Raw genomic sequence first — 15,194 nt, forward strand, 5'->3', positions numbered from 1 at the left:
GTACCAGGGGTCAAACTCAGGTCCTTGTGCTTGCAAGGCAGGCCACCGAACCGCTGAGCTAAATCCCCAGCCCAGGCATAGATTTTTTAATGATAAAAAATAACCTTTCAGGCTGGGGTAGGTCAGGTTGGCTTTAAACTATATAGCCCAGGTTGCCCTCAAACTTATGGATATCCTCCTGCCTCAGCTTCTCCACTACTGGGATTATAGGTGTATGCCACACACCTGTTGTTATTGTTGAATTTTAAGAGAGCTTTGTTTTAGGTACAAGTCTCTTATCAGATACATATTTGTACATATTTTTCCCATTCTCTGAGTTTTCTTTTCACTTGATTGTGTCCTTTGAAGCACAAAAGATTTTTAATCTTTATGAACTTCAACTTATTTTTTATCACTTCTACTTTTTCTGTTACATTTAAGAAACCATTGCCTAATCCATATAAAGATTTTCTCCTATGTTGTTTTCTAAGAGTTTAACAGCTTTTGTTCTTACCTTTAGGTCTCTCATACATCTTAGTTCATTTTTGTGTGTGATGTCAGGTGGCTGGGGAGTTCAACTTCATTCTTTAGTTTCTGGCTATCATGTCTCAACACCATTTGTTTACTCTTCTTTTTCCTTGTTGAATTTTTCTGAGATTAGTTGGATATTTTTCATATGATTTGTGTTCCTTCTACAAAATGTATTTCTGAATCACCTGTAGTTACTGTAGTAACTTTGCCCAAACTCAACAGTGAATATATTAAGAAGCTGTCATGATTCTCTTGCAAGTCCTTAATAATGTGCCCATTAGTCTGATAATGATGAATGTGTTGTTACAGGAATCAGTGACATTTCAGGATGTGGCTGTGGCCTTCACCCCAGAAGAGTGGCAGATTCTTGACTGTGATCAGAGGATGATGTATTGGGATGTGATGTTGGACAATTATAGAAACCTCATTTCAGTGGGTAAGGACAGTGAGTGGAAACTTTTTAGTGTAATGCAGAATGTACCAATGGGTGCCCTTCCTTTAAGCTTGTGAAAGCTCTGAACATCTGAAACATTAATACAGTAAATCTGGTCCTGAATATCAGTGGTCAAAGATTCTTAATCCCCTTTAGGGATCAGGTCGTCCTTAGTCTTTTTATGCTTCTACTTCTGGATGGAGAAGAGGCATTGTTCTAGAGCCTGTTTGTCAAGTCTCTGAGACTCAAGGAAGCAGACTTGAGTTATGAGGAGTTATTTGTCTCTAGCACTTTGTCTCTTCTGTTGTCTTCCCATGAATAGGGTCTCCAGTTACTAAACCAAAAGTGATTCTCAAAGTGGAAGAAGGACAGGACCCATGGCTGGAGGAGGAAGAGGATCTCCATTGGAGCTATCCAGGTGAGTGAGAAAATCAGATGAGAGCACTTGGAATTGACAGCCCAGGTGGTCAGTGAGGCACTTTTGAAATACCTCTTAGGAAGCACCTCTTAAAAGCCACACACCTCTGTAAGTGATTGGGTACTCTTGATATAACATCATCAAATTCCCAGATGTACCTTCTTTTCCCTCTATCCACATAGATGCTTTTACTCTTTGCTCAGCTGTTGTATAGAGGATGTCCTCTGTCCGCCCTGGCTCCTCACACTGCTGTTTCATCTAGGCCCTTGCTTTGTTTCTCATCTCACAGTTCCTGAAGCCCTCATTTTTTCCTTCTCAACATGATTACAGATCTTTTTCTATCATTAATTTTTATAATGTTAAATTGTGTGGATTTGGAACCTTATTTTACCATTCATTGTCTAACCTTAGGCAAATTATTTTGTAGCATACTTTTATTAAAACAATAAGAATTATACTTCCTTAGGATTCCTGTAAAGGATATAGGAGCTAATATATGCAAAACACTTGAGATAGCTGGCAGACACTGAAAGTGTTGAGTTAACATGATACTCTAGTCATCTTCCTTTTTAAAAAATAAAGTTACTCTTGTATTTGCATTACATACCCCAGTGTTGTGTTTTTTGTTTTGTTTTGTTTTAGTACTGGGCTTGAACCCAAGGATTTCACACTAAGCTACTTTCTTGGCCCCTTTCTGGAGACAGATTCTCACCAAGGTGCTAAATTGCCCAACCTTTTAATTTTTTTTTTTTTTAAGATAGGAAAAATTTATTGAGAGAAAGAAAGTTTCTGTCTAAGAGAGACAGAGGGGAGACCAGAAAGTGGGTCGCCTGCCCACCCCACTTTTCAAAGATGTTTTATACAGCAAAGCTATGTGGTAAGGTGGGTACAAAGTGGGACAAAACTATAAGACCCAATGGAAAATTGCAAGGTGGGGCAAAACCATGACCAACTAATAAGATTACAAGTATGGTCACCCAAATCACTGTAGCAAGTGTACAAGGATTTTCAGTAAGGGTGGGGGTCAGGGATATTTCCTGGAAAGGCTGGGTTAAGACTTTGGCCCCCAACCCAGTTGATTGATTGATACCTGTTTAAAATATCAGTCACTGCTATTTATCCCCAGGGGTAGCACAGGGATGTGGTAGTTTCTCTCCTTTTACAATTCTGGCCTTCAGTGAATGTGTTTGGATTGTCTTCCATGTTGGCTCCTTGCTGTGTTGGTTCCTTGAAGGCTGGTTGCTTGAGGGCAGCCCTGTCTAACCGCCTTCCAAGAGATCTAATTAACTTACCTACCTGCAGTATTCTTCCCTCTAAAGAAGTACCCGTCACTGCTGTGAGGGGACAAGGGGTGAAGACAGCTTTGGCTACTCAGCCTTTTCAAATTTTGAGACAAGGTTTTGTTATTAAATTGCTCAGACTCGGCTCGAACTTAAGCACCCCTTCAGTGATTGGGAGAAACAACATGGCAATAAAGATTTTATTACTTACAGATCCAGGAGGATACTCTGTATGACTGGAGGAGATACAACAAGGGCAGGGACTAAGAGCGGGACCCGTTGTCCAGTGCTTTAATTGGGTCTAAGGTGTTATTCAGACAGCTTAGATGAGGAGTTCTAGTGGGTGGATATAAAGCGTGGAGGCACTCTGTGATTGAGAGGTGCTTCCTGGGACAATGTGCATAGTGCACATGGGGTGTGCAGATCACCAGGACCAGTCAAGCTGGGTGTATCGATCTGTCCCACAGAGAAGTAGGTGATCACCAGGGAGCAGCTGTGTACAGTGGAAATCTGGATCGACCATGCTGAAGAACTGGGGGGTGGAAAGGGTATAGCCCGGGAAGCCATGTCAAGCCTGACCAAGCCCTGCTTCTGATACAAGAAAGTTAAACTTACATTCAAAATGAAGCCGAGGCGGCATAAACTTGAAAGAATTCACTGTACTTACCTTGTTTGTCTTTAGTCTCATTGATGATGTGCATATGTTCTAGTGTATCAGTTTGGTAATACTGATATTGTTTTGAAATTCTTGCGGATTATTTATTCATCTTTTGCCTCCTCTACCCTCTTCTCCACTCCCCACAGTAACTCCCTTGGACATCTCAACACTCCCTCTCTAGCACCTTTACCTCAGCAACTTCCCATCCCCGTAGTTTTATGCCTCCTGGACTTATTTCCAGTCTTTTCATAGTAACTAATTTTAAAAATTCTTCAACCTTTACATTCGTCTCTGTGTTACGATAAAGAATAATGACTGGCCCAGTGCTTTATATAATCTGCCAAAAAATATATGTACACACACCAGGAACAGAAAAATGTGTATAAATATTTTACTACTAAATTTGCTCAATACCTGAAATGTACCAATAAACTCAATGAGAGAAAAAAATTACTGAGCCATCATAAGATTAATACAAGTTACCTTTGGCCTTTACAATTACAAGAGATCCTCAAAGCGGTCACACTAGCTTCTAGATATTTATTAGTACAGTGAACTTCTGCTTGGGAAACATTGGTCCACTGAGATTGCAGCATGTGCATTTTTTTTGGGGGGGGGTGTTTGAGACAGAGTTTCACTATGTAGTTGAGACTGACTGGGAAGTCACTATGTAGCCCGGGCTCTCAAACTCAGAGCTATCTTCCTGCCTCAGCCTCCCAAGTGCTGGGATTACAAGTGTAAGCCACCACGCCCGGCTGCAGCATGTGCATTTTTAATTTCTTCTCGAAGGGCCGGCAATATAGTGAGTTTTCTACAATGTATGACATCCTCTAGGATCCCCCGTACAAAGGTAACAGCATCTGTTGAAAAAGCATCACACAATTTTTCTTTTCTTAAAGTGTGTATGCATTTTCTTTTGGCAGACTATAGTCTTAAAATCATTGCAGTAAGCAGTTTTTTTCTCCCAGTAGTTTCACCAGAAATGGTATACAGTTTTATGGCCTATGATCTCACTTAATCTAAGATTGATTTAATAGAAAATTTTCATTTTCCTCAGAGCATAGAAGGAAAATGTTTCAAATGATTCAGACACCAGTTCCCTAGAGTCACATCTTCTGACACAAACCAAATGATTTTTTTGTTCGTTTTTTGAAACAGGGTCTCACTGTCACTCCTGTAGTCCAGGCTGACCTTAAATTTGCTGTGTGACCTAGGCCACACTTGAACTTGTGGTCCTCCTGTCTCAGCCTCCAGTGTACTGGGATCACAGGCATGTGCCATCATGCCTGGCTCTAAACCAAGTAAATTTTAATTACTGATATTGTATCTGGCCTGTTTATGTTTCCATTCTTCCTATTTGCATTCTATTTTTTTGTTTATCTTTGATGTTACTCCATGATTTACCCAAATTATTTCATCTTTGCTCTATTCTGAGAAATGTAAATCAGTCCTTTATAACCTGTATCTTGATTATTCAAATAGCTTCTAATGCTCTCTCTAGTGTGGTTCTATTTTGCTCATCAAAAATTACCTATTTTAGGGGCTGGGGATTTAGCTCAGTGGTTCCAGCCCTTGTCTTGCAAACACAGGACCTGAGTTCAATCCCCGGTACAAAAAAAAACAAACAAATAAAAAAAACAAACCTGTCTTTTCCCTATTCTATAAGAATCGGGCTCTTTTATATCCTTTACACATAATTTCTTTTTCTGTAATTGTGGTGGGCTCCACCTAAAACTCGTGTGCCATTAAGTTTGAGGTCAATTTGCTCCTCTTTCATGAAAACTATCATTTTCTGCTTTCTTGAATTCCCTGTGCAGTTCTGCCAAGACTCTATAGTGACAGCTTGACATATTCTGTCTTAGACTTTTAAAAAACCCTGGTGGCTTTTAAAGTGTAGTTTTTCATGTAGTGTCCTAAAGAAAGAGCTGTATTATTTCTTTTAATGAATGTTTTATTAATTCACTGTTGCAGAGGCATACATCATGGGTTATGTTTCTTTTTTTTCCATTCTACAAGACTTTTTTTTAATGTTTCCTGAGAAGGATTCAAAGAAAGCTAAAACTCATTACCGTTTCCTAATGTATAAATGGTAACTGGAACCACAAAACATTTAAAACATTTTAAAATTGGATGAGTATAAAATATTTGTTCATTACATATTAACATTGCAGTTTTGTTATAGTTAATATTTTCAAAATGGGGGAACGGGGGAAAAAAAGAACCAAGATATCTCATGTATGGGTACAAAATCCCATTGCTGAATGTGTGATCATAATGTATACCTAAAATGCACCAACAAACTTACGAATAGAAAAAATACTTTCGAAATGAATGGTATAGGCAGCAGTGACTGTTAATCAGCTTTCTGTTGCTGTGACCAAATACCTGAGAAAAACAACTTAAAGGAGGAGAGATTTATTCTGGCTCATGGTTCCAGTCCACGGTTAGCCGGCTGCATTGCCATCAGATCTGTGATGAGGCAAAAACATCATGGCAGGGAGAGTAACACAGAGGAAAATGGCTTCCCTCATGGCAGCTGGGAAGCAAAGAGAGAGCCAGATCCTGAGATGGTGGCTAGGGGAAAGATATTTGTATCATCGCCAAGGTCTCATGTCCACAACCCACTCTCTTCAACTAGACCCCACCTCCCAAATTTCCATATCCTCCTAGTGATGCTGTCAAATCATGAATCCATGATCGATCAATACACGGAGGAAGTTTGAACTCTTATGATCAAATCACCTTCCATAAGCCTGTCAGCTGATAAGCACCCTCCCACCACAAGGCAGGGAGGCAGGGGACATTTCACATACAAACCATAATAACATTTATCTCAGAAATCCACAGAAAACCAAGGTAGAGATGGATTTTTTTGAGATTGTGGAACAGTGGCTCCTCCCAAAAGAATATCAAGTGCTAAATGGAAGAGATGAGGGAGGGCAAGTTAAGGTAAGGAAGGAACAAGAGCAAAAGATCATGATTGCATATAATCTCTGAGTAAGGATGATTAAATTTAGGACTTTTCTTTACCGTCTTACTTTCCTATCACCGGGATAAAATATCTAACACACAAATTAAAGGAGAGGTTTATTTGGCTCAGGGCTACAGCCTAGATTAGCAGGCTGCAGAGCAGCATGGTACGGCACAGGGACAGAGCAGAATAAAAGCTGCACATGGTAGCCATGAAGCAGAGAGTGAAGGGGAGCCAGGAAAGAAGCTATACCCTCCCCAGTCACAGCCTTGGGGACCCCCATCTGCTGACCAGGCCCCATCTCCTGACAGCAAGTGAGCCCCGTAATCCAGTCACCTTCCAAATGGATGAGGCTTTAGAGCCATAACATTTACAGTGGTGCAAAAAGTGATAATGCATTTGGAAAGTTTACTTCAAGTTTAGAATTTTGATGTCTTCTGAGCTGGCAACACATGGTACTCTCAAGATGCTGGGCAGCAGTAGTGAGTCACAACTCTTAGTCACGATCGCAAGGGTAAACCACCTGTACTCTACAGGGTACTGCATCACTGAGCTACAGTGTTTGGTAGGTTAGGTGTATTAAGTGCAGTTTAACAATAATACTGTCAATTTATGAGGTGTTCATCTGGACATAACTCTATTGTAAGTTGAGAAGCATTTTTTTGAAGTCTGGAATCCATGGAACAGAACATACTGAGGACTAGTGAAATGCATGCTTAGATCCCCTGAGTAAATTCATATCTTTTAGTTTTTGTATACCTGGCTGATTACCTGAGATTTTTTACTTGGCTATTGTTTGTAGCTGCTTCCCATTGGTTTTACTAGAAAAGAAAGAAGTGAATCCCCATACTCAGAACTATTCTATAATGAAATGTGTTCTAATGCCTTTTGCCCACGCTCTGTCTTGCCCCAACAGGGCAAGAAGTTGGGAGTGTTGTACTATACTAACCTTCCACATGGAGGGAAATTCCAAAGTGGAGAATTATAACCCCTCCTCTCCCCCCACTGTTTTTTTTCAAGTGGAGTAACAGATTTAAGATTTATAAGGTTTTGGGCTAGGGATTTAGCTCAGCGGTTTGGTGGCCTGCCTCGCAAGTGCAAGGACCGGAGTTCGATCCCCGGTACCAAAGAAAAAAAAGATTTATAAGGTTTTTGAGGATAGGAGCAAAAAACATCATGTAAGGAGTAAAACAGCTTTCAGGCAGACTGAGAGAGTATGTAGTATGCCCAACACAAATACAACAGGTAATTTGTCATACACAGAAACCCAGCCAGAATTAAACTGTTAGCAAGCAAAATGTATGATTGGGCTAAGGATGACTTGCCTACATATGACCTGCTGGACATCTGTGTTCCTCGGCCTGTAAGTACGTGCAAAATGAGCGTGGGCTATCAGAAGAGTTGGAGCCCTGTCTACAGATGCGCCTCCTCTGGATGTGTTTAGAGGACTGGAGATTCAAGAATCTCTTAAGGGAAATTTATATTCTGCAGGGTGATTAGAAGGACAAAGAGAGATCAAGAGAAATATAGAACTATTTGACCAGGGTAATTAGGCATTTGCCGAGAGGACTCTGCCTCTTATCTCTCTCCTCCAAACCTAGTCTGTTCTCGGATACTTTCCCTTAGCTCCCTCGTCTCCTCTTCCCCTTGTGACCTTATCCATTGGCCATAGCTCCAAAATGGCTCTTTTCATTCTGTGACTTAACCTTGTACCCTTACTGCACAATGTTTTGACTTTTATTTTTGTACCTTATTCACTGAACTCTGTGTCTGTTTTATTGAGTTTCTACAGATAATGCTAAGTCATCTGTTCTCATTTTTGGTTGTGCATCTGTTTGCATATCCTCGTTAGCAGTTTTATTCTTAAAGCTCAAGAAGACCAAGGCAAATAAAAATAGGTTTATTTCATAGAGTAAGAGACTTGATTTGAAACCACAGACTTTTCTGTCTGGAACAGGCTGGAGGGGAAAAAAATAACTAGGAATGTTTTATTGTACTCCTTTTTAGAAGCTGACTGTCTACTTGATGAACCAGAGAAGCATCAGGAAAGCAAAGACAATTTTTTGAAGTCGGTTTTGTTCACGTTCAATAGAATTCTGACTATGGAGAAACTCCACCATTACAATAGGAGCACACATCTTAATCCAACAAGAAAAAGATCACATAAATGTAAATCTTATGGGAAGAATTTGGAACCTAATTTAGACTTACTTAATTATAGCAGAAGTTTTACTGGAGAAAACTCCTATGAATGCAGTGAATGTGGGAAAGCCTTCAAAAAGAAGTTTCATTTCATTAGACATGAAAAAAATCATACAAGAAAAAAGCCCTTAGAATGTAGTGTCTGTGGGAAAGCTTATAGTAGGAAGGTATACCTTATAGCTCATCAGAAAATGCATAGTGGAGAAAGACCCTTTGTGTGCACTGATTGTGGGAAAGCTTTTACACAGAAATCCTACCTTGTGAACCACCAGAGACTTCACACTGGAGAAAAACCTTATAGGTGCAGTCAGTGTGGGAAAACATTCATTTGGAGCTCCTCTTTTAATCAACATGTGAAATCTCATATGCTTGCAAACCCGTTCAAATGTAAGGAATGTGGGAAGACCTTCAAGTATAGTTCATCCCTCTATAAACATTCTAGAAGTCACACAGGAGAGAAACCCTACCGATGTGTCATATGTGGCAAGGCCTTTGGCAACACATCTGTACTTGTTACCCATCAAAGAATTCATACAGGAGAGAAACCTTATGGATGTATTGAATGTGGCAAAGCCTTCATCAAGAAGTCTCATCTCCTTAGACATCGGGTAACTCATACAGGAGAGAAGCCCTATGAATGTAACATATGCGGGAAGGCATTTTCCCAGAAGTCAAACCTTATTGTACATCAGAAAATGCATAATTTATGAATACAACAGCCTTAAATATTAGACAAATCCTCTTAAATAGGAGAGAACTCATGGTGTGAAGCCTACTATTTGAATGCTGAAGAGTAGAGTCCCATAAGAAAAAAGTATCAGTGCAAATCATATTTTCTGGAAGTGATACATTTTTTCAGAAAAAAAATTACGAAAGAATTGAACTACACATAATACCGCATAGAGCTTGGAAAGTAAGCATAAATTAAATAATAAAGGAATCCGTGAAAACTAGATACCATTCCTGGTTTTTATAATAAATAATTGCACAAGTGTGAGTGTAAAATAAATGCTTACCATGTCATTAAGTTATTAAGAGTCTGGTGCCATCTGTAGTCGCTACTGAGGTGGAAGAATCACTGGGGTCCATGAACTCAGAATCAGCCTGGGAAACACAGTGAGACCCTGTCTCAAAAAAAGAAGCGAGAACCCAAAACAAACAAAATATTTTTAAAAAACAGTTTCTACAAGAAGAAAATTACAATTTCCCCGTCCTTCTAATAATATCTGCATAATTGAGGCAGTGTGGTTTAATAAGAAGTATGAATTTCAGTAATATTTTCATCCATTTGCTGGCATATTTTCCTCCTTGTACTGGTGAATGAACCCAGGGCCTTTGGCATTAAGTGTGTCCCAACTTTTATTTATCTATTTGTTTTGAGATAGAGACTTGCTATGTTTCCCAGGCTAGCCTGAAACTTGCAGTCCTGCCCTGCCTCCTGAGTAGCTGGAATAATGTGTGTGCCACCACCCAATGCATGGCACTTTACTGACAGTTTTAAAGGGCACAGCAGTGTTACTAAATCCGGGTCTCTGCATTCATTGCAAAGTGAAGACTTTTGGCTGGCCTTGAATTTACTGTGTAGCCTGGGCTGGCCTCAGACTCACAGCAATCCTCCTGCTTCAGCCTTCTCAGTGGTGGGAAGTGCCATCACCCCCAGCTATGACTTATAAAGATGTTTTCCTAAGTATGTAAATGCAAAAACAAAATTTAACAAGGTACTAACTGAGGAGAAACAAAGCTATTGTGTTCTGTATTACAATAAGGTTTCAGTTAAAGAAAAATATTTATGTAAATAAAACATTTGTACTTTAAATATTTGTTTTTTTTTTTTCCATTGGTGTATCATCATAAGCTTAAGGGATGTTTAACTTTCTTTGTGATAAATTAGGGTGTCATGAGACTTTGTAACTTTAGGGGAGTTTTAGAGGTTTTGTTTTCCTGTGAACTTGATAATAGGTTTAGCTCCTAGTATTGCCTGGAATTTCCCATATAACTAACATAGGCATTATTAATCAAGTTGTTTGGAAAGACCCAAATTTTTCTGCTTCAACTTCATGTTGGAATGCGACATTTTTTGGGTTCTGCATATTCCCTTCAAATGATTAACCAGATATTGTTTATACTAAAGTTGTTAACCAGACATGGTGGTGCACACTTGTAATCCCAGTACTTGGGAGGCCAAGGCAGGAGTAGCGCAGCAAGTTTGAGACCAGCCTGGCTATGGAGTGAGGTCAAGACCAGCTTGAGCTACATGGTGAAACTGTTTCAAAAAACAAAAACAAAACAAGGAAAAAAAATGGGCCATGGATTTAGCTCAGTGGTTCTTCCTTCTGCCTTACCAGTCCCAAGTTTGATCCCTGGTACCAAAAAACAAAACCAAAAAAAAGCTGTAAATTCTTATTGCTCTGCACAGCATTTTTGATGTCAAAAAACTTCTATATCTTTTCTTGAGTGGTAATAAAACAGCTTAAATTTAAATTCAGAAATGAAACCTTTTCCTTTTAAGTTTAAGCTGCTATGACTATTTCCATTGTTTTTATTACCCTTTTTTGAAGAGTAATGAAATATAGTGCTTTTTGTTTTGTTTTGTTTTTTTTGAGCCAGGGTCTCATTATGTAGTTGAGACTGACCTGGAACTCACTATGTAGCCCAGGCTGGTCTTGAACTCACAGCGATCCTCCTGCCTCAGCCTCCCACATGCTGGGATTATAGGCATGAGCCACCACGCCCGGCTATAGTGCTTTTTTGAATAAGCATACTAAAAGATCTAAATTAAATCTTATCATTTTAAATTACTTTAGGAGCCTATATCTTAATTTTACTTATGCAATAATTCCAAATTTTTGGAACATTCTATTTTGGGAATTGTCTTCAGAATCAGTTTGCCAACCACACAGGAAAGCTAGGTATTTAGAGTTCTAGGTCTTGCTTTTTTTCCATCTCAAGAGTTTTCTCATTTCCTACATGAAGTCTTGATTTAGTCCTAATTAGTGCTCACCATTCTTGTCTCTCCATCCTTCCCCTCCCCATTTCCTTATCTAAGAAACTCCAATCTGCACAGTCAGCAGGAAGAGGGGTAGGAGGCTCCCTTCTTGGCGGTATGGTGTGAGATGCCCTTGAAAGAGCTAATGTAGGTCAAGGAGGCGAAAATTGTACAAAAGTCTGTTGCAGCTCACTGGGAAGAAGATGGAGCCAGGACATCTGAATACATCAGGAGTCATGTAATCTAGATCCATAAACTTTTCTGCTTCCTTTCTTAGGTGAAAAAGATATATAGAATAAATTAAAATATCATTCTGGTTCTGGGCCAATGTAAACTGCCGCTGAAAGACTTTCTGTCACTGACTTCATTGTCTTCTTAGGCTGTGCAAGATTTGGGCAAGAAGAGAAATCAAAACTGTTACATCGAAACATCTTGGACTTCAAGAACTTCCTAGCTATTTGTGCCCTTTTGCTGAAACAGCCATATACAATCAATCTCTTTGTTTTTGTCATCTCTGAGAAAACATTATACTTTGAGATTTTTCTTTATTTACTCTATGAGAAAATCACTAAATTATGTCCTCTTCCTTTTTTATTTATACATAGGTGATAGGCATTTTTCCCATTAAAAATGTTCACTTTTTCAATTACATCATATGTGCTTATTTTATTTTATTTTTTATTTTTTGGTACTGGGAATCTAACTCAGGGCCTTGAGCTTGCCAGGCAGGCGCTGTGCTACTGAGCCACATCCCCGGCCCTATATCTGCTAATTTTAAGGAATCAAAAAAGTACAGTGAAAAAAAGTGCAAAGTGGATATGTGAGTTTATGAGTACTTGTTTTCTGGAAAAGGATAAAGTAAAGATGTAGGTAAAAATGTACAAACAAAATAATTTTAAAAGCATAAAAATGAAATGTGCAATTAAAATCTGAAGAGGGAAATATCGAAAACAAATCCAAAAGAGTGCAGGACAGGTGGAAGTTGGAGATAAAAGGCATGGTAAATAGAAAAAATAAAGGTAGAAATAAGAGTATACCAATAATAAATTGAAAATAGGTTAAACTCACCTCTGATGAGGAATGAACAACAATCTGTTACGACTTTTTTCAGAGGTACTTTAATCCTTTTATAATTTCTGTGCAAACTAAAAGCATATTTTCAGTGAACTAGAGCAGCCCTCGGGACAGAATGCCACCTTGTTCTATAAAGCTGCTTTCAAATGTATGTCATACTAGCAACAGTGACACATGTATATCATTCTTAATGGTATCTACTTTCTGTTGATTTATGTACAATCTGGAGTTTCTCAGATGAGGGAGGTGAGTGGAGAGAAACTAAAGCCCCAAAGCTGTACGTTTTTTACTGTGTTTGAAGTTATTTAAATGGCTTCTTTGCATGTTATTATTGATTTACTATGCAGTTTGGTACCCTTTTCTTTCTTTCTTTTATTTGTACTCAGTTTTCAGGGCTTTTTTTCATTTTTAATAAAAATGAAAGAATATCTTCAGATTATAGAAAATTTCAAAGATACACAAAGGTCAAGAGAATAGTACAGTGAATCCCCATCCATGTACTTACACCTATTTAATCAGCAATTCAGGACCAGTCTTATTTCTTCTAAATCCTTCTCAGTGTCTACTTGCTCCAAAATTATTTTGTTATTGTAATGATAACCTATTCTTTAATAAAAATCAGATGACTCCAGTAGCATAATCTGTGATGTGTGACAGATAAGAAAAGCTGTAAAAGATGTGAGATACTTTGAACAAATCACAATACTCTTAGAGTACTAGAGAAGGTGTAATATGTATAACCAGCATTTAAACTACTAACCTCTATCCTAAGCCTGACTGGTATTTTGTTATGGAAACTCAACTAATGGAATCACTCTACTTTTTTCCCATGAGCTCTATATCAGTTTCTTTTTTAAAAAAATTTTAATTACACACATTGTGGGGAATTAGTGGAACCTCAAATTATGACCGGCCAGACATATGAACAACTTCGGTTAATTAGATTAATGGAAGATTCATCTGCTTCTTTTTTTTTTTTCCTTTTATTGAGTTTGTTGGTACAGTCTAGGTATACAATACAATTACATTCATCATTGGGATTCTGTACCTTTACATAATATCCTCACACTTCCCACTTTCCCTACACCTTTACCCCTTTACTTCCTATTTCACATTATTAACTATCTCATTAGGATCCTGTGTACTATTATAGTTTTTCACACCAGAGAAACTATTCGGTATTTCAGTTAAAGAAATCTTTGTATGAACATTAAAAATAGAGAACCCTAAAATAAAACTAAAAAGGAAAGTAAAAGAGAAAAGGCAATGATGTAAGATTAGAATACTCCTTAATTCTGAAGATGAAAATGGTCCCTGAACATATTTAAATTGCTTCTTGCTCTTGTAGCCTTATCTTATTCTTTTTTTCATTATTTAGAGAATAGTTTATTAGTTTCTGTAATCAAACTCACATAGATATGACCTTACATATTTAGTATAGTGCATTGCCCCTGTACAAATGGAAAAAAATTAAAAAAAAAATTAACATTCCTAGACCAATATGGCTGTCCATTTTTGTACAATGCCAGCTCAACACAGTAAATTGGGATAACTTTTTCCAAAGTTGGCATCACCATTAAAGTTTCCCAAAATTCAATTTGTATATATATATATATACATATTTATATTTATATAAAAAGACTAATAATAGCAATATGTTATGCATTGACAGCAGCAACAGCTTTTCCAGGTTCTGCAGTCATCTGAACAAAATTATAGACATTCAGCACATTCCATTAAACAAAACAAAAAGAAACAAAGAAAAGAATAATATCCAGAAAACAGCAAAGTTCTGTTGCTGTTGTGGTGCCTGGCACCATTTTTTTTATTAGCATCTTAATCATCCTCTGGAAAGAGAACATTCTAGAGTAATATCATTAAATGTAGCTCTGATAAAGCACGGTCCCTACTATGTATCATAAAGCAGGTACTAGATATTTTACATTCAAAGAGGTATGATACAGTACCGTCCTACATCAATAATACTAGATTCAGTTTTGGTTTGAAATTTACTTTGTTTGCAAATAAGATTGCTACCCCTGTTTTTTTCTGGGCTCCTGTCACGTGGAGAATTGTTTTCTATCTTTTCACTTTCAGTCTATAGGCTTCTTTTCGCACTAGGTGTGTTTCTTGTATTCAACATATTGTTACATTTTGCTTCTTATTCCATTTTGCCAGTCTATTTCTCTTTATTGGTGAGTTGAGGCCATTGACATTGCTGCTTATAACTGATACGTACTGACTTATTATTGACATGTTTTGGCCTTTTGTTGACTCTTTTTTACTTTTTCACCTTCTCCTTTTAGTTTCTTGCCTCGCCTACTTGATTTGCTCTGTTGGGCCTCATGGTGGTGTTGCCTTCATTGTCTTTTTCTAGGATCTTGTTTAGAATTCCTTGTAGTGCTGGTTTGGTATTCATGTAGTTTCTCAAGTGTTCTTTGTCGTGGAAGTGTCTTATATCCCCATCCATTTTGAAGGAGAGTTTTGCTGGATACATCAGTCTAGGTTGGAGGTTGTTCTCTTTTAGTACTTGAAATATCTCATTCCAGGCTCTCCTTGCCCCAAGGGTTTGTGTTGAAAAGTCTGCTGTGATTCTGATGGGCTTTCCTTTATATGTGATTTGTTTCTTTTCTCTTACTGCTTGTAGTATTTTGTTCTTCTG

General features: G+C 38.1%; 1 protein-coding gene across 3 annotated transcripts in view; it reads left to right on the forward strand.

The window, feature by feature from the left end:
- Window positions 1-9,843, forward strand: part of Znf684 (zinc finger protein 684) — a 13,118-nt gene extending 3,275 nt beyond the window's left edge. For 2 of the 3 annotated variants that reach the window (XM_019207738.2, XM_010625928.3), the window contains 3 exons: window positions 820-946; window positions 1,266-1,361; window positions 8,278-9,843. In XM_019207738.2, coding sequence (XP_019063283.1) covers window positions 820-946; window positions 1,266-1,361; window positions 8,278-9,182 — 1,128 coding nt within the window. In that variant the 3' untranslated portion in view covers window positions 9,183-9,843. Of the gene's footprint in view, window positions 1-390; window positions 947-1,265; window positions 1,362-8,277 lie in introns of those variants that run through there. The other variant, XM_010625926.2, reaches the window with a different exon arrangement.
- The last annotated feature ends 5,351 nt before the right edge of the window (window positions 9,844-15,194 follow it).

This window comes from Fukomys damarensis, unplaced genomic scaffold (genome assembly GCF_012274545.1).
Source record: "Fukomys damarensis isolate Sample0158 unplaced genomic scaffold, DMR_v1.0_HiC HiC_scaffold_23, whole genome shotgun sequence".
Lineage (NCBI taxonomy): Eukaryota > Metazoa > Chordata > Mammalia > Rodentia > Bathyergidae > Fukomys > Fukomys damarensis.